The sequence below is a fragment of the Mesocricetus auratus genome, unplaced genomic scaffold, assembly GCF_017639785.1.
Source record: "Mesocricetus auratus isolate SY011 unplaced genomic scaffold, BCM_Maur_2.0 Super-Scaffold_100011, whole genome shotgun sequence".
NCBI lineage: Eukaryota > Metazoa > Chordata > Mammalia > Rodentia > Cricetidae > Mesocricetus > Mesocricetus auratus.
In genome coordinates, this window is record NW_024429195.1 from 63598854 (window position 1) to 63625722 (window position 26869).

Genomic DNA, 26869 nt, shown 5'->3' on the forward strand with positions numbered 1-26869 from the left:
TGATCCACGCAAGACACCCCAACGCCCTCAATCTCTGAGGAGCTACTGTGTGCTTCTTACCTTCTAGCCTCTCACCGCAGGACACGTGTCTTTCTATTGACATTAATGTCGACGGAGGTGGCGTGGCCTCAGAGTAGAACTCTGTGTCCTTCCCAAATACTCCCCCAGCTCTTCAACTGGCCCTCCCATTCCAATTCAGCTCACGCTCCGTGCACGCGGGCAATAGATCCTTAGTGGCAACCGAGGCTGCCAGCGCTCGCCAAACCTGCTCTGTCTCTCAGGGTCACCAGAAGTCTCTCCAGCTGACCAGATCTTTGTCTGACAGCTCCTGGCACCAACCGCTTGGCTAGCAATCTAGTGGGTGCAAGGCGCCTCCAGGCACCCACTGGGCAAGCCATCAACTAACGCCTCCTGTCGCCTTTCTCCTCCGTTTCCCCTGCCCAGAGCGCAGTCTAGCTATCTTCCAAAAGTAGTCCTTGTCCCGGGGGGGGGGGCCTTTCCAGACTAAAAACGAAGGTGAAAGAAGAGGAAGAAGGGACCGGGGACCGGAGGAGGAGGCTGGAGCGGCTGGGAGAGTGGGCGGAGCCTCCCGCCCGTGGGGGTAGACGAGGCGGAGCCTGCGGGGAGGAGCGGGGTGGAGAAAGGGGCGGGGCTGGCTCGGGCTGGAGGGCTGGCCACGCAGGCGCGTGGGGCGGCGGCGAGAACCCCACGCGGGAGCTTTTTGGAGTCCCCAGTCGCCGCTTCTCACTTCACTGGAGAGGGGGCCGGGAGGGAACCAATAAAGAGTGAATGTGCTGCAGCCGCGGTGGCGGCCGAGTTGGAGCGAACGACCCCGGAGTCGTGCGCCCCGGTGGCGGCGAGGGGAGGCGGTTCGCCTCGTCCCTCCCACCCGCCCCTTTTCTCTCGGTCTCTCTCTCTCCTTTCCTCCCGCTGGTCCCAGATCCCGGCTCGGTCCGGCCCCTTTGCCCCCCCTCCCATCACCCCCCTCCCCCCAGCACTCTGTTACCTCCTCAGTCCTCTACCTAGGGCGTCCCAAAGTGCCATGGGTTAGGGTGGGGACCGCGAGCCGCGCGACAAGGACTCTAGCCCGGATCATCCGCCGGGGGGGCGTGAAGCCGGATCGCCGCTTGCCTGTCGCGGGTGTCGGGCATGGGGAGCGCGGTGTGAGCCGCTAACCCCGGGAGCACTCGGGAGCAGCGGAGCCAGGCGACAGGAGGAGCCGGCGGCGGCGGAGAGGATCGGAACCCGGGATCGGAAGGGCGAGGAGGCGGGCGGGGAAGCCAGGCAAAAGTGCAGCCAGGAGGAGAAGGCGGCGGAAGGTGGGGATTGATGCTTCTGGTTTTTGTTGCCGCTGCTGCGCTCGCGCTGGGAGCCAAGCCGGAGGGAAGGCGGTGGAGAGATGATTGCAGAGTTGGTGAGCAGCGCTCTGGGGCTCGCCTTGTATCTCAACACTCTGAGTGCGGATTTCTGCTACGATGACAGGTAAGTGGGCGAGAGAAAGGGGCCGTGGCTGCGGCGCCCAGGGGGTGCTGGTGGGGCGGGGGCTCCTCGGAGCCTCTGGAACTGCTTGCTGTCTGGGGACGCAGGTATCAGCACCTGAAGGTTTAGGCGACGTGGAAACCATAACTCCTAAAGCAAACAGCTCGGACGCCGGCGCGCTGGGCGGGCCAACTGAGTTTCCGCTCCTACTTTGCAGGTTCTTGCTTGTTTCTTGCCGGTTGGCAGACGCTTAAGTTTTTTTTTTTTTTCCCGGAAATCACGGCAATTTGGAAAACTGATTAATGAACCTACATTAAAAAAAAAAAAACCCTAGGTATACCTTGGTGCAAAAAAAAAAAAGCGTATTAAACGAGTTTACTTGTGGACTGGAAGGAAGTCGCTCCTCACCCCTTAGTAGATCTTCTCCTTGTCGTTTCCTTTTAGTGATAGGACACTTATTTCCCGAAGTTAAATGCACGTTTGACAGTTGCCAAAATAGTTAAAAGAGCGCGCGTACTCTGCGTCAACTTTCTGTTTGACGTGTATGGTAGTAAACTTGGCGCTAACACCATCGCTCACCCATCAACGGGGCAACCCTTTCAGTTCAGTTTGGAAGGTTTGCGTTAGACATTAGTGATTTTTCTGATGCTAATTGGGGAAGAAGACGCCCCTAGAGACTGAAGTTGTCTTCTGTATTTGGATTAGTTTGGGTGTCTAATGAGACCCCGGTCTGTGTTGTCAAAGAAACTGCATTGATTCCTGGAAAACATCACCCTTGTGGTGGTGTCTCTACCTATTTTTAAAATGTTGTTAGTGTTTAGAAACTGATGAAAAGCTCTGATAGCCATTTGGGAAAATTCCAATTTGTGCCTTTTCCGGTGACTTAATCTGATTACAATTAAAACAGATGCATAATTAAAATATATTAGGGAGAACAATATGCCTGGCTAAACTTATTAGCCGTCCTGGGGTGTTTCATGCTCCATTGGAATTAAACCATCCAAAAAGTGAACACAGATTTACTTTGACAACCTTTCAGCAGCCTCTCTGGGCTTAGGGGAGCGAATGGATCCCCAGGGTTAGGGCTGGGCGGTGAGTGAACTTGAGCAAAGTGGTTGACAGTAGTTAGTGAGGGAATCGAGGCTGCACTCTTCTGCTAATCAGTGCTAATCTGTCTCCTGATGTGTCCACTCTCCTACTAAGAGTGTTCGTGGATGTATGTCTTAAATCAGGGGATCTTGGCCCACACCCTTGTGTCTGCTATGGAATTCTCTGATAACGCTTGAAAAAATATCCCACACACGCCTGGTGTGTGTTAGGTTGTACCTAGCAGAGGCTAGCTGATAGCAAGTCTCTGGCCAACTTTTACTGTACTTGGAGAACAGTGTACTGACTTCAGCAGTGACCTCGGTTGCTCTAAGTTACGGGCCAAGAGCGAGGGAAACTGTCCTGCTTGCCTTTCTTCCTCCAGATTTCTGCGATGATGCACCTGCTATTTTAAGAGTGCCAGTGGAGAAAGCTTCTGTTCCTTTACAATTAATCAGTTTTCACTAAAATGAGTGCGGGGATGAGTCAGGGCAGTGCCTGGCTCTTTTGGGGGGGGGGATCTTATGAAGAGAGGTCTCGAATGATAGAGCATTATGATAAACCAAACATTCTTCTCGAACACTACTCATGACTGCTGTTCAGTTCTTAAAAGAGGATGCACAAAAAGAGACCACTCTCTTAAGAGAGAAAAATGGAGTCTAAAACTTATGTAAATGTGCGCGTACCTCTTTCTGTAGGCTCACCCTGATGTGTTTGGAATTTGTGAGTGTGGGAGATGGTTGTGCCTGTGATGATAAATGAGTTGTCCTTGATGGCTGGAATTTGTTATAAGCTCCTCATCTGCTCCGGGTCACATTGAGTGTTAGGCTGTTCGTCTTCTGTCTTCTGTTGGCGCAGGTGAATTTAGTGTGCTAATTTTCCCATGTTATGGATCGCGTGTTCATATGCTATTTAGACACATGGAATGTTGAGGGCCTAAAGTATGAATTATGCTTTGGTGTGCATTACAAAAGTCTTTTCTGTCGACTTCTCACCAAACCTCACATGCAACCACGTACCCTTAAAAGATGTGGCATCCTAAGAAGAACAACCTTCATGTCTGGGTTTCATAGAAACTGCAAGGTGCACATATATGCAGCACTGAGCCCACTTGTCATGTGCACAGCATGTGGGATGATTCGCTGCCAAGGTGCACTGTGAACCCTGGCTTTGCAAATACACTTTCCATGTAAGTGCTGTAAGTCACTGGTGTGTGAAGAGGGAAGCGAAGAGGGGGGCCAAGTGGAACCGTAGGAAGATGATAATATGTTTGTTTCCACTACTCCATTTCAGATGGCAAAGATTCACGTTTAAAACATTGCTTACAGTACATCTGTGCATCGCGATGCGCCCCCCCACCCCACAGGAACTTCTGTGAAATACAGTTCTGGAAGAGAGGCCACTGGAGGGCTGGGCTGGAAAGATGGCTCAGCTATTCAAGAGTAGGCTCACAACCAAAAATATAAGAGAGGCCACTGGAAGTAGAGAGAGCCATAGACAAGGAGAAAGATGGCTCTTATGCATGGCTTGCTTAACTAAATTAGAACCTTGCAGTGGAGCCTGAAGAATCTGGCCTTTATAAGGGCTTTTTTTTTTTTTATTGCTGTAGTGTGAGCACTATTGCTGTGGTACTTCTCAAAGTTACCATTCAAGTATAATGATCAAATGTATTTTATAAACTACATAGATATATCTTTATATAATTACTTTTTAGGTCTATGTAGCTTGTTGGAAGTTAAGTGGCAGCAAGAAGTTCTCTTAAAGCAAAAATCCATTCCCTATGCTAAAAACTTAAGGCCTTGCAAGTGTTTTGGCGCTAAACTTAAGACTATGTCTAAGGTGTGTTGGAATGAGCAGTGCAAGGGCAGGATTTGCAGTATCTGATGAGAAAACACACATGCTTTCTGCTATATTCTCCCTTCTTTCGCCTTTACTATGGTGTAATGAGTAACTACCTTGTGTCTGGGGTATCCTTGCCATATTTTAACTCCCATTGCCTGTGACTCCTTGGAGGATCCTCTTTAGGATTTTCTGGAGAAACTTAATAGTCATGAGAGGGCAAAGTGCAACCAAGCACCTTTTTGTGACTGCAGACTCCTTGCTCTTTTGTGTACTTGTTGAGGGAGGCCTTACATCATTACACACTGTTCCTGTTCAAATACTGCCACAAGTTTCTCAGAGGTCACACGGAGAGGAGTCAGCGCAATGCAAAGGCGGACTGCCAATGGAAAGGAGGCAGATTTGACTGTGCATGTATCATGTGGTGAGTGGCTTATGTTTTTATGACGTAGGGACAGGGGAGTAAGACTATTGCAGCTTTCCAATTATCACTTGAGTAAAATAATTCATTACTTTGGGGGGCGGGGAGAAAACATGGCATCCTGAGATTTTGATATCAGAACATGTATGTGTTACTTACAGACTCATATCCCTGATGGGTGCGTTGCATTCTCCCCCCCCCTCTCTGTGTGTTTGTGTGTGTGTGTGTGTGTGTGTGTATGCGTGTGCACACACACGTGTTCTGGACATACATGTGGAGACCTGAAGCTGATGTCAGCTATCTTCCCTGTTCTTTCTCTACACTCTATTTTGAGGCAAAATCTCCCATTGAATCTGAAGATAACTGAATCCCATCAGGCCAATCGATCCCTTGGGATCCCTTGTTTCCACTTCTCCAGTGGTATTACAAGCATGGCCACACCTGTCTGCTTTTAATGTATGCTCTGGAGATATGAATTCTGTTCCTCGGGCTTCTGTGGTGAGTGATTTTTCCAGTTAGCCTTTGCCGAAGCTACCACAATTTTCTTTCCTTCAGCCCAGAACAGTCCTTATCATTTCTTATGTGTCTCTTAGCTATTGTATTGAAAACAACCTCTCCTTTCTTCTCCTCCTTCTACCCACTTAAGAGACCTCAGGGTCTTGCTCTGGCTGGCTTTGAACTCCTGATCTTTCTGCCTTGGCCTCCTGAGTGCTGGGATCACAAGCCTGTGCCACAACATCTGGCCATCATCCAACCAGAACTCTAATAACACATTGCTTGTTTGGTTTCTCATATGACTATACATGTGAATCACCAGTGAAGAGCCAGACAGTGGTGGCCTACACCCTTAATCCCCGCACTCAGGAGGCAGAGGCAGGTGGATTTCTGGGAGTTCAAGGCCAGCCTGGTCCACAGAGCAAGTTCCAGACATCTAGGACTGTTACATGGAAAAATCCTGTCTTAACATAAGACAAAAAACAGTGAAGAATTTTGTTCATAATGATTTTGATTGACGGTATTCAAATGAAGGAAAAAGTTTGTGGCTGTTCACTACCCTAAAAGCACTTGCTGAAGACACTTAGGAGGACAGAGCCTCTGTTTATCGTAGACTGGGTGTTCTGTCTCTCAAACAGACATCGTCATAATGTTTTAGGAGAAGGTAGACTTGACTGTTTTTCAGAAGCCTGCCTTTACACCTCCAGTATTCAGGTATCCGTTCTGTTTGATTGTTAAGGTTGTTGGTGTGATCCTTGCTTGATATGGTATGACAAGAATCATTTGGGAAATGACTGATCACTGCGTTAACTTCTTTCTAAAGGATGATTTTAGTAGGCTTGCTTTGCATCAGTCTGAAATGATGATGTTTTAAATTCCAGTGTGTTTAATGTCTGAAATATGCCTGATATTGATGAGGTGGCATGACTTTCTTCCCAGAACTCGAGAGGCAGAGGCAGGAAGGATTCTGGGAATTCCAGGCCAGCCTAGTCTACACATGAGTTCCAGATTAGCTGGGCTACATAGTGAGAACCTATCTCAAAACAGACCATAATGGTTCATGTGTTGAAAATACCATAGCTAAACCCATTATTTTCTATCTTAGCAAAATAAAAGAGTGCATGCATATGACAGAAACAGTGAACAAAGGGAATTTTTGCTTTGTATAAGTCACAGGTTATTCTCATCAGGTCATTATTACCAGAAATCAAACACAAGAGTATTGTTTTACCTTTTATTTCCCTTCCCAGTATAATTATAATACTGATAAAATGCAATTGGAAACAACTTATAGTTTATGAACTGTTTTATATAACATTTTATTTTCTTGCTCAGCTTTGGTTGTCTCATCAAATTTATTTGGAAATGGCTCATTTTGTTCTTTTGAACAAGTCCATTTGTTCTTGGCAAATTAAAATTACAACGAGGTAAAGCCAGGGTTAGATCTCTTTGCTTCACCTCCGCTGAGCCTGTCACATGGTGTTTATCATGGCAGATGACCCCAATACAAGCCCTCAGAGGACATACACAAATGCCGAGGGGAAATTGCTTGGCAGCCATCTGTCTCTTAGTTTTCACACACACACACACACACACACACACACACACACACACACACACACACACAGATGTGCCAGTACATACACTGACACAGACACGATTATTAACTTACATTGTTCATTCCAAGACACTAAGTGTCTTATCGGCACTTAGTTTTTCAGAGTCAATGTGCCTCTGTGCTAACACTGAATTCTCTGGTGTTGCACTTCTGAAACAGGCACAGCCTTTGGATTCCAACGTGTATTAGGAGCATGCTTGTTGTCCTAATGTCTGCTGCTGCCCAGTGCGCTAAAAGTACTTGTTCAAGACCCAGCTGTTTATACCATGGGCCAAGAGGGCATCATCTCTAAAACACCTTCATCGTGCTCGGAGAGGACACAGTTTACCCTTAATGCATTCTCAAGACTCCCTGGCTGACAGAGCCTGTGTCCCTATTATTGTTTTTACACAAACTACTTTGAATGTAATTATCATTCCTGTTTAATACTTTCTGGGATTCTTTAATAAGTAACTTTATGCCTTCCCTTTAATGGATTTTCTAGCATAAGTGTTGAAGCCTTGAAGAAAAGGACACCCGAGTAATTGAGTGTAAAGACCTCTCCTCTCTTAATAGTGGTGCTTGTTTAGAAGTTTAGCTATATCTTCAACAAATGGTGCTGGCATAACTGGGTACTGGTATGCAGAAGACTGCAGATAGATCCATGTTTATCGCCTTGTACAAAACTTAAGTCCAAATGGATCAAAGATCTCAAAATAAATCCAACCACACTGAAACTTTTAAAAGAGAAAGTGGGAGATACTCTTCAACGAGTTGGTACAGGAGACCACTTCCTAAACATAACACCAGTGGCACAGGCACTGAGATCGACAATTAACAAATGGGACCTTCTGAAACTAAAAAGCTTCTGTAAGGCAAAGGACACAGTCAAAAAGACAAAAAGGCAGGCCACAGAATGGGAAAAGATATTCACTAACCCTACATCTGACAGAGGGCTAATCTCCAAAATTTACAAAGAACTCAAGAAACAAGTCTCCAAAACACCAAAGGATCCAATTAAAAGGTGGGGTACAGAACTAAATAGAGAATTCTCAATAGAGGAGGCTAAAATGGCTGAGAGACACTTAAGAAAGTGCTCAACATCCTTAGCCATCAGAGAAATGCAAATCAAAACAACTCTGAGATACCATCTTACTCCTGTCAGAATGGCTAAAATCAAAAACACCGAAGACAATTTATGCTGGAGAGGATGTGGAGAGAGGGGAACACTCCTCCACTGCTGGTGGGAGTGCTGACTCATACAGCCTCTTTGGAAATCAGTATGGAGATTCCTCAGGAAAATGGGAATTAATCTACCACTAGACCCAGCAATTCCACTCTTAGGCATATATCCAAATGAGGCAAATTCATACAACAAGGGCATCTGCTCCACTATGTTCATAGCAGCATTATTTGTAATAGCCAGAACCTGGAAGCAACCTAGATGCCCCTCAACTGAAGAGTGGATAGAGAAAATGTGGTACATTTACACAATGGAGTATTACTCAGCAGAAAAAAACCAATGGAATCTTGAAATTCGCAGGTAAATGGATAGCACTGGAAGAAACCATCCTGAGTGAGGTAACCCAGTTGCAAAAAGACAAACATGTATGGATGTTAGACATGGATCAGGATAGTGCTAGTCTGCACTTCCACTGATAGAGAGTCTGGGAAACAGGAAAGAACCTAAAAGATATGCATATATGCATAGTACCCAAGAGAAGAGGATTGAGACAAGATCCTCTGAATGGATGGGAAACACGGCGAGGGGTGGGGGGGAGTGGGAGCTGGGAAGAAGAGAGGGGGTGAAGAGGAAGAGAGTTGGTCATGGGGGAACAGGAAGTTCAGTGGGTGGGGGTAGAATAGGGGGAAGAGCGAATCATAGGTTAGAAGACAGATCAGGCACCAGAGTGACTTCGAGTGATCTAAAGGGATAACACCAATTGGCAAGCTAAGCAATAGTGGAGAGACCACCTCGAATGTCCATTCCTGATAATGAACTTGATGTCTATAACCATCCGGGAGCCTTCATCCTGTGACTGATGGAAGCAGCGCAAACACACAATTAATCACTGAACTGAACCCAAGGAACCCAGTGATAGAGAGAGATGAGTGATGAGCAAATTGGCAAAGAAGGGGCTGGCAAAACCAGCAGAGACAGCTGATCTGAACAGGGGAGAGCTCTTGGACCCCAGAGCGACAGTGGGGAGGCCAGCATGGGACTGGTCTGGACCCCCCCAATCGTGAGTATCAGTGAGAAGGCCTGGGCAACCTATGGGGCCCTGAGCTGTAGATCAGTGTCTATCCCTGGAATACAAACAGTCATCGTGTTCCTATAGCACAAAGAGGGATGCTCTCTCAGCCTGGACTCTTAGGGGAGTGCCTGGACCCTACCCATAGTGAAAAGACAGACTCTAGATATCCCCTATGTGGAAGGATTTGGCAATAGGGTGGGAGGGTGGGGGGGAAGGGAGTGCAGGAGGAGGGGAGGGAGAGGGAACTGGGATTGACATGTAAAACAAGCTATTTAAAATTAAAATAAAAAATGATAAAAAACTAAAAAAAAAAGAAGTTTAGCTATAACAATGAATAATAAATAAATAAATAATATTGAATGACATCATCAAGATTGCTTACCTGGTAAGACATAATATTTTGGGACAGTATAAGTATAGTTAGGTTCAAAGCTGATGGGCCACTTTGAAGATCTGGTTTGCATGTGATTCTAGGCATAGAATGTGACATCCAGTGAGTCACTAGTTACAAATATGTCCTGACAGCAGCTGCTTTTATTTAAGGTATATGTTCAAAGCATCTACAGCAGATGCCATCTTGGAAAGCATGCTGTTGTAGGTAAAGTTCTTTGAATTCGGGAGGTCTGTGGACATGTGGATAGGCTGGCCTTTAGTAGCTAGAATTTAGCTCAAATTTACTTCTTTCTTTCTTTCTTTTTTCTTTTTTTTTGGTTTTTCGAGACAGGGTTTCTCTGTATTGTTTTGGAGCCTGTCCTGGAACTCACTCTGTAGACCAGGATGGCCTCGAACTCACAGAGATCTGATTGCCTTTGTCTCACGAGTGCTGGGATTAAAGGCGTGCGCCACCACCGCCTGGCAAATTTACTTCTTTCTAAACATCTAGCGCCATATTAATAGTGTTAATGTATTTACTTGTTTATGTAGAGACAGTGTCTTGCTTTGTAGCCCAGGATGTCCTCAAACGTGTGATCCTTCTATCTCAGGTATTGTGTGCTGGTAGTACCGGCCACTGTGGCCAGAAAAATTTTACACTGTGCCCAACAAAAATTTTAACAGTCTCTGTGTTGGTGATGAAACATGGGGAATTGTGTGGAACTTTTCATGTTAACTAGATTCATCTCATCCTGTCATTGGTCTAAAAGACTTCTGTCACAGAGAGTCTAAGATGTCCTTCCTAGGCTATTAACATCTTTAAGAAAGACTGAGTTTCTAGAATAAAAAGCTTAAATGTTCATTTTACCACTTTTTTAAAAGGTGTTTTAGGGTTATTTTTTAATCTTTACCACTATGGCATTTTATTTCTGTCTTCTTATTTACAAACAAATGGGAAACAAGGGGATCTGGTAGGTGTAGTGTGAATACACAGGACATTGAGACGGTTTGTGCATTTCAGCTGTTAAATTGCTGTCATGTTTTCACAGAACCTTGCTTTATTTAAAGATTATAGTCTGGCAGTGCGCACCTTTAATCCCAGCAGCCGGGAAGCAGAGGCAGATGGCTCTCTGAGTTCGGGGCCAGCCTAGTTTACAGAGTGAATTCTAGGACAACCAATGTTACATAGAGAAATCCTGTCTCAAAAAACCAAACTATACCAAAACAAAACAAAGACCCAACCAACCAAACAAACAAACAAAAAATTACCACCACCACCAACAACAAAAGGAATATTTTATAAATGTTCATTTGCACAACCAGAAATTATTGCATGGAAGATGAGATGTTCAGAAAGTTAGTATGCTACAGAGACACGAACTGAAACTTCTAACTTGGGCTTTAGCTCCTATTTCTTTGTGGAATTAAATCGGATCATAAGTGTTTGCTTCTCTGATGGTTGCACAGTTGCCTCATGGCTTGAGGACAGAGCTGCTCCTCACTTGGCAGAGGAAATGCTATTCACTTATGATGTGCCATCAGCTCTTGTTTCTTGATCCCTCTGGAAGGCCACTTCTTTGTGGCATCAGTGTGAGACAGGGTGTGAGGGGTGGTGTGTAGCTCCAATTGATGCTGTAACGATAAGCGACACACACTTACTGAAAGTAAAACTAAGTATTTATTGTAGAAATTACTCACAAGATACCAAACAAGTAACCCAGATGAGCCAAGAGGTTTTCCGCTGCCGAACCGGAAACCAAACTCCGGGAAAAGAGACCGAGACTTCCTGTGTGCTGTCTTTTATACCTTCCCCTGTAACGCCCCCTAGCCATGCCCAAAAGTGGGCCTGGCTAGTGACGTAGTTCACCGCCTACGTACGTACACGTCTTTACGCCTGGCCGTATACGTCTTTAGTCATGCCTAAAGTGGGTGTGGTTAGCGGTGTGGTAAACCGCCCTTTTATTACCTCATCTGTATGCGCCTCTAGTAAGTCACATGGTTAATGGCGGCATTCCTCCTACAGTGGTGTAAGCTGTTGCTACAGTCCAGGTTAAATTCATGGTTTGTCAAATGACACCCGTAGTCCCACCTGTTGACTAGTCCCTCTGTGCTAGGTGTTTTGGCTAGTGAAATTATTTTTGTCAGATCTCTGCTTTTGGTGACTAATCTCCATTTCTGTGGAAATTACTATGTTAGCCATTGTTCTTTAGAAGCATCAAGTTAAAAAAAATGAGATCAATACAGGCTCGTGTGTCCTAGTTTGCTTTCTGTTGCTGCAATAAAGCACTCTGCCCAAAAGCAACTTGGAGAGGAAAGGGTTGATTTGGTTTATACCTCCATGCCACAATCCATCATTGTAGAAGTCAAGTCAGCTTCTCAAGGCAGGGGCCTGGAGACAGGAACTTATGCTAACACAATGGAGGGATGCTGCTTACTGGCTTGTTCTTGACGGCTTGTCTAACCTGCTTTACTATAGCACCCAGGACAACCAGCTTATGGGTGGGCACTAACTGCGGTGGCCTGGGACCTCACACATCAAGTTTTGATCTGGAAAATTCCCTCAAAAATGTACAGGCCAATGTGATGGATGCATTTTCTCCACCGAGGTTCCTTCTCATATAATTCTAGCTGTGGTCAGCTGACAAAAATGATCAGCATACTGTTCAGTCTTGGCTTATATAGTTAGGAACTATTACAAACCTTTCTTTGGAGGGGGATACAGGAATGGCTCAGGGCATAAAAGCACTTGGCACCCAAGCCTGAGGATGGAATTTGAATCTCCAGGATGACGTATATACCAGATGTATAACATGAGTGTCTGCAGCCCTTTAGAAGACCACTTCTCTGAGGAGATGGGAGGCAGAGACAACAAAGTCCTCACAAGTTTTCAGGCTAGCACATACAGCAGAAGAACAACAAAGAGGCAAGGTGGGAAGGCAGAACTGAGTCGGATTGTCTTGTGACTTGTAAATGCATGGTATGGCTCACTAGGTTCACATACGAACATATATGTATACTACAGAACTAACAACAACAAAAGAAGCTATGTATATACCTGAACACACACACACACACACACACACACACACACACACACACACACACACACACACACTTAGTTTTTGGATAAAGAAATGATGGAGGTCTGAAACCCCAAAATTCATAAATTGTGTTGATAAAAGTTCATTTCTTCTACTTGTCATTCCAGAGGTAATTTCTGATTGATTTTTGTAGGCGTAGGTAACTTTGCCTGCTCAAGGTAGGGATTCTCTCTCATGTCATTTATGAGTATCTTAACTTCAAAGGATATGTTATTTGCCGAAGAGTGGCCACTGGGGCGCAATATGGCTCTTGACATTTTGAACAGTGTTAAATGATGGGACCGTAGTATTTCAAATAGCCTTGTTTCAACAGTGTTTAAAAATCCAGTGGGAAAAAATGGCAGTTCATAGAACCCTGCATACTTGAAGTTCTTTAGGTATTAATTTTAAATGCAGTTCACAAGTTTATTTCTGACATTTTTTTTCTTTCTTTCTGTAAGCATGGATCAGGCAAGGGAGGCTTATAGCTGTCTTCAGCAATGTTTTCTTTCTTTCTTTTTTTTTTTTTTTTGCATTTGCTCCTAAGTATTTTATAAAGAAGCTGAAGGGGTGAAAACCACAGCCCTGGTTTTTTGTTTTTACTCTATCATGATATATGTCTCCGTAAAGGATGCTGTTGTGGAGCATGTTTTTACCACAATTATAAATGTGGTGCTGGAGAAGCAGTAAATACGCGAAGAGACTCTGAATGAAGTCAGCATCTTGCTTTTGTTAATTTCCAATTTGTTCCACAGTGAAAGCATGCCTCCTCGGCTGGCTTTCTCTGCCTTCACTGGCTGCTCCTGAGTTGAGTACAGGGTCAATAGTTAAAGGCTTTGGGAAGACCCCTGAAGAACAAGAGCTTGCTGATGGCTGTGCACTTGAAGTGACAGCCCTTGCAAATTGTACCCTCTGCAGGGGGTGCCTTAGGTGGTGGCCATGGAGATTCCTCTCACAGGCTGACTGCAGCTTCTCTCAATCTGGGAGGTCACTGTCATTAGTGAGCCATCTGGGAGAAGGGCTGCTTCAGGTAGTACTGGTGGCTGCTGCAAGAGCCTGTATTGGGTCCTTTGGGACATTTCTGTAAACTGCCTTTTGGCTACTTATGTCTTCCTGTCTTAAGGCTGCCGCGCATAAATATTGAGCCTGCTGATTTTGATTGCAAAAGGTATCTGAAGGCAAAATACCTGGGTCCAAATATCTTTTCAAATCTCTTTCTTTTGGCACTGGTTGCTCCTTCTAACCTCTAATAATTATCTATAGGACTGTTCTCCCAAAGCTCTGGGAGAGAGCACATTTTGACGAAGCAGGCTACTAACGGCAATGTTTTTTTCTACAAATTTGCAGAACAAAAGTTCTCAGATGATGAAGAAGTTTAATCAGGCAAAAAGACATTTTTATTTGCAGAAATAGGCCCTTTAGGGGGAAGCGATTATTTATAGCTGATGTGAAAAACTGGTGTACCTGAATTTATTTGGTAAACTGCATTTAAAAGAGGAAGGTGTTCTTGTTACTCGAATGGAAGAACAACAATGGTACTGGATTGTTGCTAAATTTATGTTAAGGAAATAGAATTTTGCACATATTTGAATCCATTCTTTAAGGTGTGTGTGTGTTTGATGGAAGTACCTGAATTTGAGATTTGATACCATGTGCTAAAATTTACTTTCCTATGTTTGAGAATTTTTTTCTTTTAAAAATGATAGTCTTTATGGATTTTGTTATATGTTGAAGTTGAAATGTCATTGTTTTACAGTGTCCTATGTGTTATCAACAAAATAATGTCAATTACTTCTATGGACCAATTTTTTTGGTGGCTCCTTTTAAATGCACTTGGGGTGTGATACTGCCAATGCTTGTGGCAGGGAAGTAAGTTTGCAGTTTGGCTCTCCGGATTTATGGAGGCAATTGCCTGTGTTGGAGTTGTTTTTTGTTTTTGAGATCGAGTCTCCTATGTAACCAAGTAAAGCATCCAACTTAAAATCCTCCTGTCTCAGACTCCTCAGTGCTGGGCATAACAGACATGAGTCATGATCCCCAGCTAGGCAAGAAAAAAACTCCTCTTCAGTCAGCAAACATCTTCGGTATCTTGTAATTAGATGCATCCCTGTGCCTCTCCTATGGAGACACTGAGCTGGGCAGTTGCTGCTTGTCTTTCTATCTGTGTGTATATGTTTGTATACCATCGTTTTTTAAAATGATTTATTTTTATTTTATGTGCACTGGTGTTTTGCCTGCAGGTGTGTCTGTTTGAGGGCGTCGGATCCCCTGAAACAGGAGTGACATACCATTGTGAGCTGCCATGTGGGTGCTGATCCTGAACCAGGATCCCTGGAAGAGCAGCATGCTCTTAACCGCTAAGCCATCTCTCCAGCCCCTAGACTAGCATTTTCTACAGGTCAGTCTACTTGAGTCCATAGGAGTCGTTACAGTATAGATCCTACCTGGACAGGACCTGGGACTCTGCATTTCTCTGGTCTTAGCTACAGTAGGTAGGTACTGTAGGCTCTGGGACCACACTTTGGGTAATAGGCTTTTTAAAATCTCATTTAAATATGATTACAGATGAGGTCAGTATCTGTTATAGATGTTTGGGAAAGCTGCCTAAATTCCTGGGTAGAAAGGAACTAAGGATAGGTATTCCTTGTGTGTATAAGAGACTAGCCCATTTGTTTATGTTGTACTTCCTTTCTGCTTCTTTGTTCGATCAAGACAGTTCCAATTCGATGGTGGGAGTGTGAGCTACTCTTGGAAATTTGAAAAGATAGAGCCTTGGTGAAACTTGGTGCTCTGTTGACACATCTGTCACCATCAACATACAAAACACATCTTCTTTGTGACAGCAACTCCAGATTCAGATAGCAAATCCTAATTTTGACAGGTATACATGACTGCTTTGATGCGCTAGATCTGGTCCTGATGCTGCTCAGTGAGGCCAGGGGCTCTAATCAAAGTTCTGAGCTTTGTTGGCAACAACCTGGCAAGCTGAAGTCATGCGATTTTTCCTCCTAAAAACAAAATTTCTTTCTTAGTTGTAGATAGAGGAAGCTTTTATAGTGATTTGGAGAGGACTGTTCTCAGTTTGGGACAGATGTGCGTGAACATCAGCTGGCCGTGAGTTAGGTTAGGTTCCTTTTCTGATCTACAGGCTACAGCTGTGTCTGAACGGCATCAAATGCTGTCAGTGCTGCAGTGTCAAAGAAAAGTCAAGAACTGTCTAGACCAGGGAGGAGGGCAAAGGTAACTTTCACTGGAGAACAGTCTTCATCATTCGGGAGTGTTAATCTGAGCTGTCATATACACTGAAGCTAGTAGGAGACCGACTGTGGTAGTTTCAGTGTAATTGGCTCCCATAATCTCATGGAGAGTGGCACCGTTAGAAGGTGTGGCTCTGTTACAGTGGGTGTAGCCTTGTTGGAGGAAGTGTGTCACTGTCTGCTGGGCTTTCCGGTTTCCTATGCTCAGGATACTGTTCAGTGTTTAAGTAAACTTCCTGTTCCCTACAAGCTAAGATGCAGCCAGCATCATGACTGCTGGCATGCTGTCATGATGATGATGGCCTGAACCTCTGTTATTGTGAGCGAGCCACCCCAACTAAATGTTTCCTTTATAAGAGTTGCTGTGCTTGGTGTCTCTTCACAACATTAGAAACCCTAAGACAGAGACTAATCAATAACACTCAGCACAATTGTCACCAAAGTGAAGGCATTTTATAGCAAAAGAGCAAGAGAGGCTAGAGGGTTGGTGTTGATGTTCCCTCGGTTACATTGTGGGGCTCATGAATTGAAGGGGTCTTGACGCTCAAACTGTGTCCCTAGAGCCAAAATGCATTTTGAGAAAATGTAGCATTCAGTGCATGCCAACTTGATAGACTGTATGACTGCAACAGATTACGCAAGTAGGCCGCTGAGAGTTTGAAAAGTAGAACTTGGTTAGTGATATTCAGGCATTAGCTAACGATGTGGGGGAAGGGAACCTACAGTAACTATGCAAATTTTCCATCTGGAGTAGAAACAGGGCTCAGTGGTGTGGTCCTGGTACTGCGCACCATGCAAAAGAAAATAAACAAATTGGGACTTGGTTTTAAATGATTACATTTAATTTGGTCCACTTTAGCTTTCAGGCGTCTAAGAAGATTTTAGAGTGGGTCAAATAGAATCTTTTAAGCAAACCCATTCTAAAATGAGTTAGATTTTCCTTTTAGTTTCATGTTATACAGTAATGGGAACAAATATTAGATCAAGAAAAATAAAGAGATGCGAATTTTAGATTTTTCAAGTACCACTCTCCCACTTAAGTGCTCGAGCTCCTCAGCTCTCATGAACTCAGTACTTTAATTGGTCAGGAAGTGAAAATAATAACTGTTCACATAGAGTGGGGATCAAATGAAGTAGTATGAGGGATGTACTCTGTGGTTTTTAAAGACTGCATCATTATGTACTTAGATGGAGAGTATTGAAGCAGGGGATGGGATGACTCAGTAGATCACTGTCCCTGGTGTATCTTGTTCTCTTCTCTCTGAGAACACAGCTATGTCTTTCCCTGCAGTGGCTGAGGTTTTCACTTGTTCTAGAGTTGCCTTCTTGCAGTCCAGGCTTCAACAGCTTGTCCTCTGTGCTCCAGAATCCCACTCCTTGTCTGTCTGCTCTTGAGATGTGAGTCCCCAGCACGGTCATATCAACAGTTCTTGCGACTTTGCAACTTGTTTCTTTTCTTTCTTTTCTGTTGTTGTTAATTTTTAAATTAAAAAATATATTTATTTATTTTACATCCTGACTGCCGTTTCCCCTCTCTCCTGTCCCCCCACCCCCTCTATTGCCTCTCTGCCCACCCCCATCCTTTCCTCCGTTTCTATTCAGAAAAGGGCAGGCCCCCATGGATATCAACAAAACATGGCATATCAAGTTGCAGCAAGACTAAACACCTCCTCCTGTATGAAGGCTGGGCAAGGCGAACCAGTATGAGGAACAGGGTCTCTGCAAGCCAGCAGAAGAGTCGGAGACAGCCCCTTGTTCCCACTGTTAGGAGACCCACATGGGGACCATGCTACACACAAAGCACATATATGAGGAGGATCTAGGTCAGTTCTCCGCAGGCTTCCTGGTTGTTGGTTCAGTCTCTGGGAGCCAGTAGGAGCCCAGGTTTTTCTTGTGATGTCCTTGACCCCTGTGACTCCTACTATCCTTCCTCCCTCTCCTTCAGCAGGAATTACAGAGCTCCGCCTAATGTTTGGCTGTGGGTCTCTGAATCTGTTTCCACCAGCAACTTCCATTTCTTTTCTCTGGCTTGTCCTGTGTTTCTAGTGTCTGAAGCAAGGAGTATTTTGAATAAGCACATGACCAGTTTATGTACTTCTTCGCTTTGGAGGGTAATGCGATTCGCTATAGTGCCTTAGATATAAAGGGCCCCTCACATACCAGTTCTTGTCAGCGATCAGTGTCCCTGGACACTAATGGGCTTCTCCTCGATTGACGATGTCCTTTCCCCTTTTAGAATACATGTGTGTTTGCAGCACTTCTGGTGGGCTGGTTAGAAGAAAAGCTGTATGGTTTGTATATCAAATAAGTTGACATTTTCTGCACCAGCGTGTTTGTGGTCCTCAACTGTGTGGAGAATTCCAAGTATGTTGAACACATGTGCTGGATGGCACCATGTTGTAGCCAAGCCAGGAAGTATATGGTTAGCATCCATGAAGTATGTTTCTCAGTCCGAGCCCCTCAAACTCCAGACAGAAGAGTAAAGACCTTAAAAATCTTTGGGACCAGAAAATCTAAAGTTCTGATGCTAGAACGGTTATTGCCTAGAGTTGTAATTTCAATTATGTGACAAAACTCTGGTTTCTGTGTAAAAACTGATATCTACCACATGGAGTTTTTGGGTGAATGTATTCACTAATTACATTGCTGATAGTTTTAAAACACTGTATACGGATATGTTAGTGAGCTGTGGAAGGTTTCTAGATTCTTATTGAAAGTCAGTATGTATCCAGTTGTGGTGTACAGATTGGGAATTGAAGGCCTGCCTGGGTTACACAGCAAGAAAACTTCAAATCTTCAAACTCAAACTTATTTCTAGTTGACATTTAACTTAATGTTTCCAGTAGACATATGATAGTTGATAAAGTCCGATGAAACATAATGATTTAAAAACTTACTCTGTATAAATATTTTTAAAAGATTTATTTTGTTTTTATTTGTCTATGTGCATTTGAGAGTGGGTGCCCACGGAGCAGAGGCCAGAGGTCTGAACACCCCTGGGAGTGGCGTTCTAGCCAGTTGTGAACCTATAGAAGTGGCTTCTAGGAACTGAACTTAGGTTCTCGGCAAGACCACTTTGTGTCTTAACCAGCGAGGCATCTGTCTAAGCCCTTGAAACTCAGTTTTTATATTCGCTTTTAAGTGTGGTAAAGTGACATAGACGAGAGATCCCAGGACCCCTTTACACATGCGCGTATCTGCTGATTTGATCAGTATGTAGTTTGTGGTGAATAATTAATTAAAAATCGATGTGAAATCACTAGACACCTTTCATGTTCTTTAGCGTAATTGGCTTCCTCTTCTGTTAGGTAATATGGTCTGTAAGAAGTTATTGAAAACAGTGATTGATCTCTTTAGCATCTTATGGGTTATGTTGATGCTCTCTGATATGTAGCTTACACAATGGAGTAATGGAACTACAGACTTATTAAAAGTTTTTTGTTGTAAAAGATGATGACCAAAATGCTACCCTCCAATGGTGGTTTTCTCTCCCCCTTGGCTTTCCATGAACAGAGCTGAATATAAAGCTATCTGCAACTTGCTGCAGTTTCGTTGGTTTCCACTCTTTGAGAGTTAAAATTCTCATTCATTTGTTTGCCGATAGTTTCTGCATCTAAGAATAGTGATCTCTCTCCCAATTAAAGCATACCTTGTATCTGTTTGCTTAACATTTTACTAAAAATACCCATTTGAAAAAGCATGTATTACTGTCAAACTGGAACCCTTTTTAGCTTTCTTCTCTCCTTCCTGCTTAACTGGCCCACAGATAAAGACATCCCTCCCAAGTTCAGGGGTACTAGGAATGTTGAAAGTGGCAAGGTGACTCTGCCATATTGGTGTGCCTTCCAGTCATTGGCTTCCATCCCAGCTTGAAATAAGTCACATAATGATTTTGAGTTCAGTTGTCTAAGAAATATATTGGTAACTTATTGGTAATTGCTTTGAGGCTTTTAATATTTTGGGGTAAAATCTTGGCCTTAATGCACACATGTAGTGCTAAATATATTTCTTAGTGCTTTGTTTTTACTTATTTTTTAATTAAAATTACATTCTTTTCTCTGTCTCTCTTTCCCACTTCCTCCCTCCCTCTGTTTGTGTGGCCTATGTGTGTGTGTCTCCACCTGGAAAACAGTACACTTGTGGAAGTCAGAGGACTGCTTGTGGGTATTGGCTTTCTCCATCATGCGGTTCCCAGGGATTGAACTCAGGTCCTCAGGCATGGCAGCAAGTGCCCCCACCAAGGGAGCAATCTTGGGAACTCTAAACAGGCACTTTCATATAACAGTTCCCATCAGCAGTAGATGCTTTACCTCTGTCGTAATCTCATTCACATTTTGGGTGTTACGTTATGCTATGCTCGGTTGGAATGTTTGCTTTGTTCCTGTTGATAACTAAATTGTAACAGCAAGTGGCAAGCTTCTAGAAGTGAGAGCAGTTTGGGTTCTCGTTGGCTAGCGGCCTAGTTCTCTCTAGCGCACATCTGTTCTCTGGAACATTTTTAAGACTGTTCAGGTGAAAATTTTTCTAGTATTTTAATGAGCCAGACTCTGACAAGTTTAAAAATTAGTCGTACTGTTTTTACGTTGCGAAAGCCAAACATCAGTGGTTTGTCAAATGACTCTCAATTCTGTGGAATTAGTTTAAATTGATACATCAAACCAGCAATTCAAGACTTCAGTAAACATGCTCCTACAGTTACTTTTGAGAACTAAACAAAGAACGATGGTTGGGTTTCTCCAGGGCTTGAGTAGGATGGGGAGGGGTGGTTATTTACAGAGATGGGAGGTCAAGAATGGCATTCCCACAAGAGAACTTCTGCAGAAAGGAGTGCAGTGGCTTGTGGACGCTGCCACTTTCTTGCTCAGGGTACGTTGCTTGCAGTTTATGATACAAAGGAGGGATGATGGTTCTGGCTAATTGTGGGGGGAAGATGGGCAGTGCGATGGAAGGCATCAAGTTTGGATCGATAACTTTGTGAATTGGAAGCCGAGGGGAAATAAGCATCTTGAAGTGAACTCAGGGTTCGCCGTTAGCATGACAATCCACTGAATTGGGCTGTTTGTGGAGTCACCTCTTTGGTGTGTTAGAATAGAGATCTGGAGCGTTTTGAGCTCCTGCTGGCTCGTTGGATAGTATCATTAGAAAAGTGATGCTGGGTAGGTTTCTTTTCTCCTTGCGTACCTGGTTATCTGTTTCAGTTCATACAAAGTAGCAGGCTTCCTGCTGGCATTTTCATACGTGTTAACTTGGTTGATCCCACCCTACGCCCACCTTCTCTAGTCTCCTGTGTCCCCCCACCCCAGTTCCGTCTTTCTCCCAGTACTACTCTCCTTTCATATTGGGTATTGCTATTACTATCCACTCCTTGCCTGCTTTTTTTAAAGAAAAACATTACTCCATTTTATTTTATGTGTATGTATGATTTTCAGCATACATGTGTGTGTGCCGTGTGCATGACCCCTCCCTGAAGCCCACGTTACCTGGAGATGGAGTTACAGGTTGCTAGAAGCCTCCAAGTGGGCACTGGGAACTGAACATGGATCCTTTGCAAGAGCAACTGTCGTAGAATATTATTTTAAGGTGTGGTACTTTTGTTTATGCTCTGGAATATTTGTTTAATGATGCCAAGGTGTGTTTGATTAAATAAAATCCACCCGTGGTCAGGAGGCTGGGCCAGCAACTAGCTGACCGGAAGTTGTAGGGAGGAGCCAGGTGGAGAAGGGTTTATAAGGAGGGGTGGGACCGAGCAGGAGAGCAGGAGGACTTCTTGGGAGGCTGGAGGAGGGGAGGTAGGTGAGCTGTTTGCTGCCCAGCCTCTCTGGGAAGAGACTTTGAATCTTGAGTTCTTTAGCAGGATGGAGATTTAGATAAGTTTCCTTTGTAGCTTTGGAAGAGTTGGTGCCTGAGGCAGCAGAATTTCCTCAGGCTTTGAGTCTTGAGGCCTTGTGGCTGCTGCTAGCAGCAAAGTTGCAGTTGCTGGATAGGATAGCCGTAGCTTAAAAGACAGCAGCAATGAAAAAAGAAAAGCAAGAAACAGACCGCTCTTCCCTGTGTGCCTCAGAGCTCACCTTGCTGTCATCAAGCCTAGCTTTTCTCGCTCGTGGACCCCTTACTGGTTGCCATGCTTGGTTATTGTTTTAAAGGCTAGCATCATGAATATCCTTTTGTTCATCTGGAAATTGCGTTCTGAGAATGAATTAGTGAATTTCATATGTGAGGGAAGGGAGTTTATTTCTCAATTAATAGTCCAAGATTCAACCAAATGTTAAATCAGATAGGTTGCTCATACACAGCACATCTTGGATGGTATTTAAAAGTTAAAAATATTTTATATAACACAATCTTAACTATATTTTTATTTGTATTTTTCTGTTTATAAAAAGCTGGTTGAAACTCTTTGAAAGTACATATTAAAATAGAGTAAATACTTTGCTTACCTACTGTTTTTAAGTTACTCCTAAGGAGTTTGTTAGAGAAAGTGGGTGTGGTGGCAAACACTAGAGTTCCTTAGCTTGCTGGAGTTGGAGGCACAAGTTCAAGGCCAGCCTTAGCTTTAGAGTGAGTTTAAGGCTTGAAAGGGTTTTGCAGAAAATGAGTATCTCAGATTGGGGGCAAAGGAATACCTTAATGCTCACACCATGCAACAGACCTCATGCAGGGGATTTATTGGGGCAGGGGATATATAATGGCTGCCTCTGAGCAGGGGGGAGGGGGAGGATGGGGGGGTGGGAGGTGTGAAGACAAAATGGCAGGTCAGGCAGAGGTGGCAGGCTTTGTGGAGGTATGGAGCATGCTAATAGGAACAGTGGAAACCTCTAACTTTGACCATTAGCCAAAGCTGACTGTTGGCACTGAGTCATTGAAGATTAGTTTGGAATGTGGGTGATTCTTAGTGGACCAACAAGGCTGGTTTGGCCTAAATAAGAGTGCCCTAAAATAAAAAAAAAAAAAAAAACTATTTTCCATAGTAGAATAAAAGTGGTAGAATGAGTAAGACTATATTGTAATTATTTTTTAAAAACTATAGCTATTGGAATGGTAGTTTGTCCAAGTGGAAATGAATCAATGTGTCTTTTGTAAAAGATTATTGGTTGCCTTGACCTAAAGAAAATCATTTGTTTCTTAAAGATTTTCTTTCACAGAAAGATATGTTCGTTGTAGCTAGTTCAATGGGACTCCTCAACAGATATCTGTCCTCTGTCAATACTGGTATCAGAAAAAGTTGAATGGAAATTAGAAGGCCAACAACAACAACAAAAAAATGCTAAGGAGATAGCCACATGTATATAAACATGAACCAAAAGACTTACTGATTGCTCTTTGAGTGTTGTGCTTGGGTCAGGGCCAAGTGAGGCTGTTGTTACTACCAACTGATGGAGCAGTAAGGATGTGCTTATCATTTTAAGTGGTTTGATTTTTGCAGATGATGGTGTAAAAATATGATAATTCTATTCAAAGTGTGAGATTTGATTTTTAGTTGATTTGTAATTCAGGAAATCAGTTTAAATAGGCATTGGCCTTTGGTTTCTGTGGTAAATAATTTTTTTTTAATCTAAAACTTCCTGGTACTGAGAAATCAGCAGTGTGGGATGCTTTCCGTTCACGCCACTCCTCGTTCCTGGAACAAAAGACCGTGGTAGGTGTGGGACCCAGGCCCAGAAGAAGGTGTGATGGATAATCTGAGTCTGGTGGGAAGAAATCCAAGTAGAAAGTCTAACATGATCATTCTCAGTTAGCCGGTGTCAGAGGGCACTTGATCTCCCCTGGAGGTTCGAGGGCAATTGTGACAGGCTTCTTCTGTTTGACCTGGGTCTTGAAGAAGTAAGAACCAACTTATTAAGGATGAGAGTAGATGAAGGATATGTGGAAGGTGCTGCCCTACAGCAGGGCGTCCGTCTGGCAGAGAGGATGATGTTGGGGAACAGAAGGGATCTCTTGGTAGGTTCATTGAGCAAGGTGATCTAGGATCTTTATTCCATGATGACATTTGAAGATTTGCCTGCAGTGCGATTAAATGAATCCCAAACAGATAGAGCAGAAAACAGCCTCTTAGAGGATTATGTTGACTACGTAGGGTTCTGTTGGCTGCTTTGTATTCCCCAGTGGTGATGAGCATTAAAGTAAGGTGGGAACAGAGATGGAAAAGGAAATTAGCTGTATTAGAAATGGACAGTCGGGAGAAGATCCAACTTCACTTAGCTATCTTGGGCAAGTGGCTAGAACAGGATATACAGGGAAAGGTGTTTTTGTTGAGGGAGATGGAGGCATATGCCTCCTTCCCTTACAAAGGGGAGAGCTGAGATGGGAGACCATGGTGTCAGGCACAAATATTCAGTAGGTGCTTTGGAGCTCAGCAAATCTGTATTTCAGCCATAATTTGAATTCTTTCCTAGTGCTCCTTTATTCTTGCCAGTGTGTTAGCTCTGAAGGCTAGGAAGTGCAAGACCAGGCCTATGATTTTTTTTTCACTATGTACTCATATAGCAGAAGATGCAAAGCAGCTCTTAGGAGTTTGTTTTGTATATTTCAGGAATTTCTTTGTGCATGGCACAGGCTCTTGACAAACCTTCGAGTAGTTCGGGCGGATCTAGAACTCCCAGTTCTCTTGCCTCTGCCTTGATGGGGGCTAAGGTCACAGCTGTGCACCAGAGTGCCCTGCCTTCTTTGACCAGTGCTCCTCCCCTCCACCTTTAAGTGCTAGGGCTTGAACTTTTGTCCATGCAAATGCTAGAAAAATGCTCTACCACTGAGGTCTCTTATAAGGTCATCAATTGAGGAGGCCTCTTGTATCCATATCCCTTCACTTTCCAAAATCCTTCTTTGGACATTAGGATGGGACATTAATTGAGGTGGGGGTGGGGAGGTGTTTGCAACCATTCATTCTGCAGTTGTAATTTAAGTCCAGCTCAGGACACTGGGTGCCTCTGACTTCTTTCTGAACAGAGGCCTCTAAGCCACAAAGACTTCCTTGCCTTCTGTATCTTCTTTTGTTTTGGTTTTGTTTTTGTTTCTGTTTGTTGAGACAGGGTTTCTCTGTATTGCTTTGAACCCTGTCCTGGAACTCGGTGGGCCAGGCTGGCCTGAAACTCACAGAGATTGGCCTGTCTTTGCCTCCCAAGTGCTAGGATTAAAGGTGTGCGCCACCAGTGTCCAGCTCCCTTCTGCATCATCATCTAGTTACTAGAGTCATTGTGGTAACAACTGGAGCTTTGTCCCTAGTTCTCTCAGAAATGTCCTGACTCAGGTCCTCATTGGTGAAACATGGATGCTGGCAGGGAGTTGTTAGGTAATGTGCCTGTCCCCTTGTTGGCAAGGAGTGGTTAGGTAATGTGCCTGTAGCTTTGTTGGCAGGGGGTGGTTAGGTAATATACCTGTACCTATCTGTAGTGTGGCATAAGAATGCAGAATTGAGGCAGGTTGTCCGATCTGACACCATATTGAAAAGGTTTGTCACAGGAAGTACTACTGTCTTGGGAAGAAATAAGGGTTAAATAATCTTGGGGGGAAGACCAGGGAGGCTCTGGAGAGTCTACTTCCATTCTATTCTCATCCTTGACAGTAACATTTTTTTTGGAACCAGCTGGGACACAAATGTCAACTGAGAATCATGTACCTGGACTTAGCTGAGGTGGTTCCCTGTAAAAAGAAGAGTATTCGTGTCAGTGTATAGGTGTGTATTTTGGGTTGTGATCTAAATTGAGGTGAATACCCCATGAGTCCAATCCACCCTGCAGCTATTCCCCTGAAAACAGCCTTTCTTTCACATTCTTCGTTTATGTTTTGGCTGCATCTACTCTCTGTAATGGCAGTGCTCTAGTAGTTGCAACAGAAACTTTGGGGGTTACAAAATAAAAAATATTTACTGTCTGCCCCTTGATGGGAAAAGTTTGCTAGTCCCTGCTTTTAATGGAAATACCCACTGGGAAAATTCTGGCAGCTGTTCTGAGGAGGGCTCGTCTCGTCCCCTTAACCATCCCTGAGTCGCCGAGAAAACAGATCCGAGAAAACAGATCTGTGATAATTCTTAGGAGTGTAAGTTCAAGGTCAAGAATTACAATATTTTACCAGCTTTTCTTCCCTTCACCGTCCGGAAACCATGCTGCCTAAGCGACCAGGATAGCACGGAGTGGGCGACAGCAAGGCCCCCATCCATGCTACTGTGGGCATTGCAGGCTTTGTCCCACTGAAGGCTTTGATCAGGCGCATCCACGAACGTGGTTGGCATACACTTGTAGGTCTTTGTCTATTGGTTTCCTTGGCTTGTCCGTGGTCTTGGTCTTTGTTCTGGCCTGCAGGACATGCCCCCCTGTTGCCTCCTGCAGACAGCACAGCCTCTAGGATGCTTCTTGTATAGCTGGTGGCGTACCTGCTCCCCATTTCCCCAGCAAGCCGGTGTTTCCAAGCATTTGCTTCCCAGCTGTCTGCTGCTTTGTTAAGTCGTTCTGGGCTGCTTTTCAGTGTGCTCTCCAAGTGTCCTGCTTGACCTCCCCGTGGGCATCTCCTCCACTTACTTTTGCTTGGCTCTAAGCAGCTCTTTGGTATTCTTCTGGTACCCATTGTCTCAAGAGGTCGTCCACTGGCCCGATTTTTCTGTGATGGAGGTTTTGACACCGACAAAATGACTCTACATCATTGCTTAGCTGCTGACAGCCTCCTCTTGCTGCTTTTTGTTCTTTCGGTTACCTGAGAGGTGCCCTAGGAAAAACTGAGTAATGCACTGTGATGACAGTCCTGTCCCCCTACTGTCAGGGGAAAAGGCCATGTGCCTTTTGTCTGATCAGGACTGAATCTTCCACACTTACAGAGTCCCCATTTGTCACATGGATACAGTTTGTGTATGATTGTCCTCAAGTAGAAAAGTCAGTGTCAGGCACGGCTTGTATCTGATTCCTATGTTTTTTTTCCAGGAGTGTTGTTAACTTACATGGCTAGAAATAGAAGTTTTGAGAAAGAGCAGCAGCTGGCCTTGCAAAATCTGTAACTCAAAT

The 26869-nt window shown here is 44.1% G+C and overlaps 1 protein-coding gene across 1 annotated transcript in view; it reads left to right on the forward strand.

The window, feature by feature from the left end:
• Positions 1-947: 947 nt before the first annotated feature.
• Tmtc2 (transmembrane O-mannosyltransferase targeting cadherins 2) overlaps positions 948-26869 on the forward strand; it is a 356561-nt gene continuing 330639 nt past the window's right edge. Inside the window, exon 1 of the mRNA XM_005068036.4 lies at positions 948-1482. Coding sequence (XP_005068093.1) covers positions 1400-1482 — 83 coding nt within the window. The 5' untranslated portion in view covers positions 948-1399. The remainder of the gene's footprint in view (positions 1483-26869) is intronic.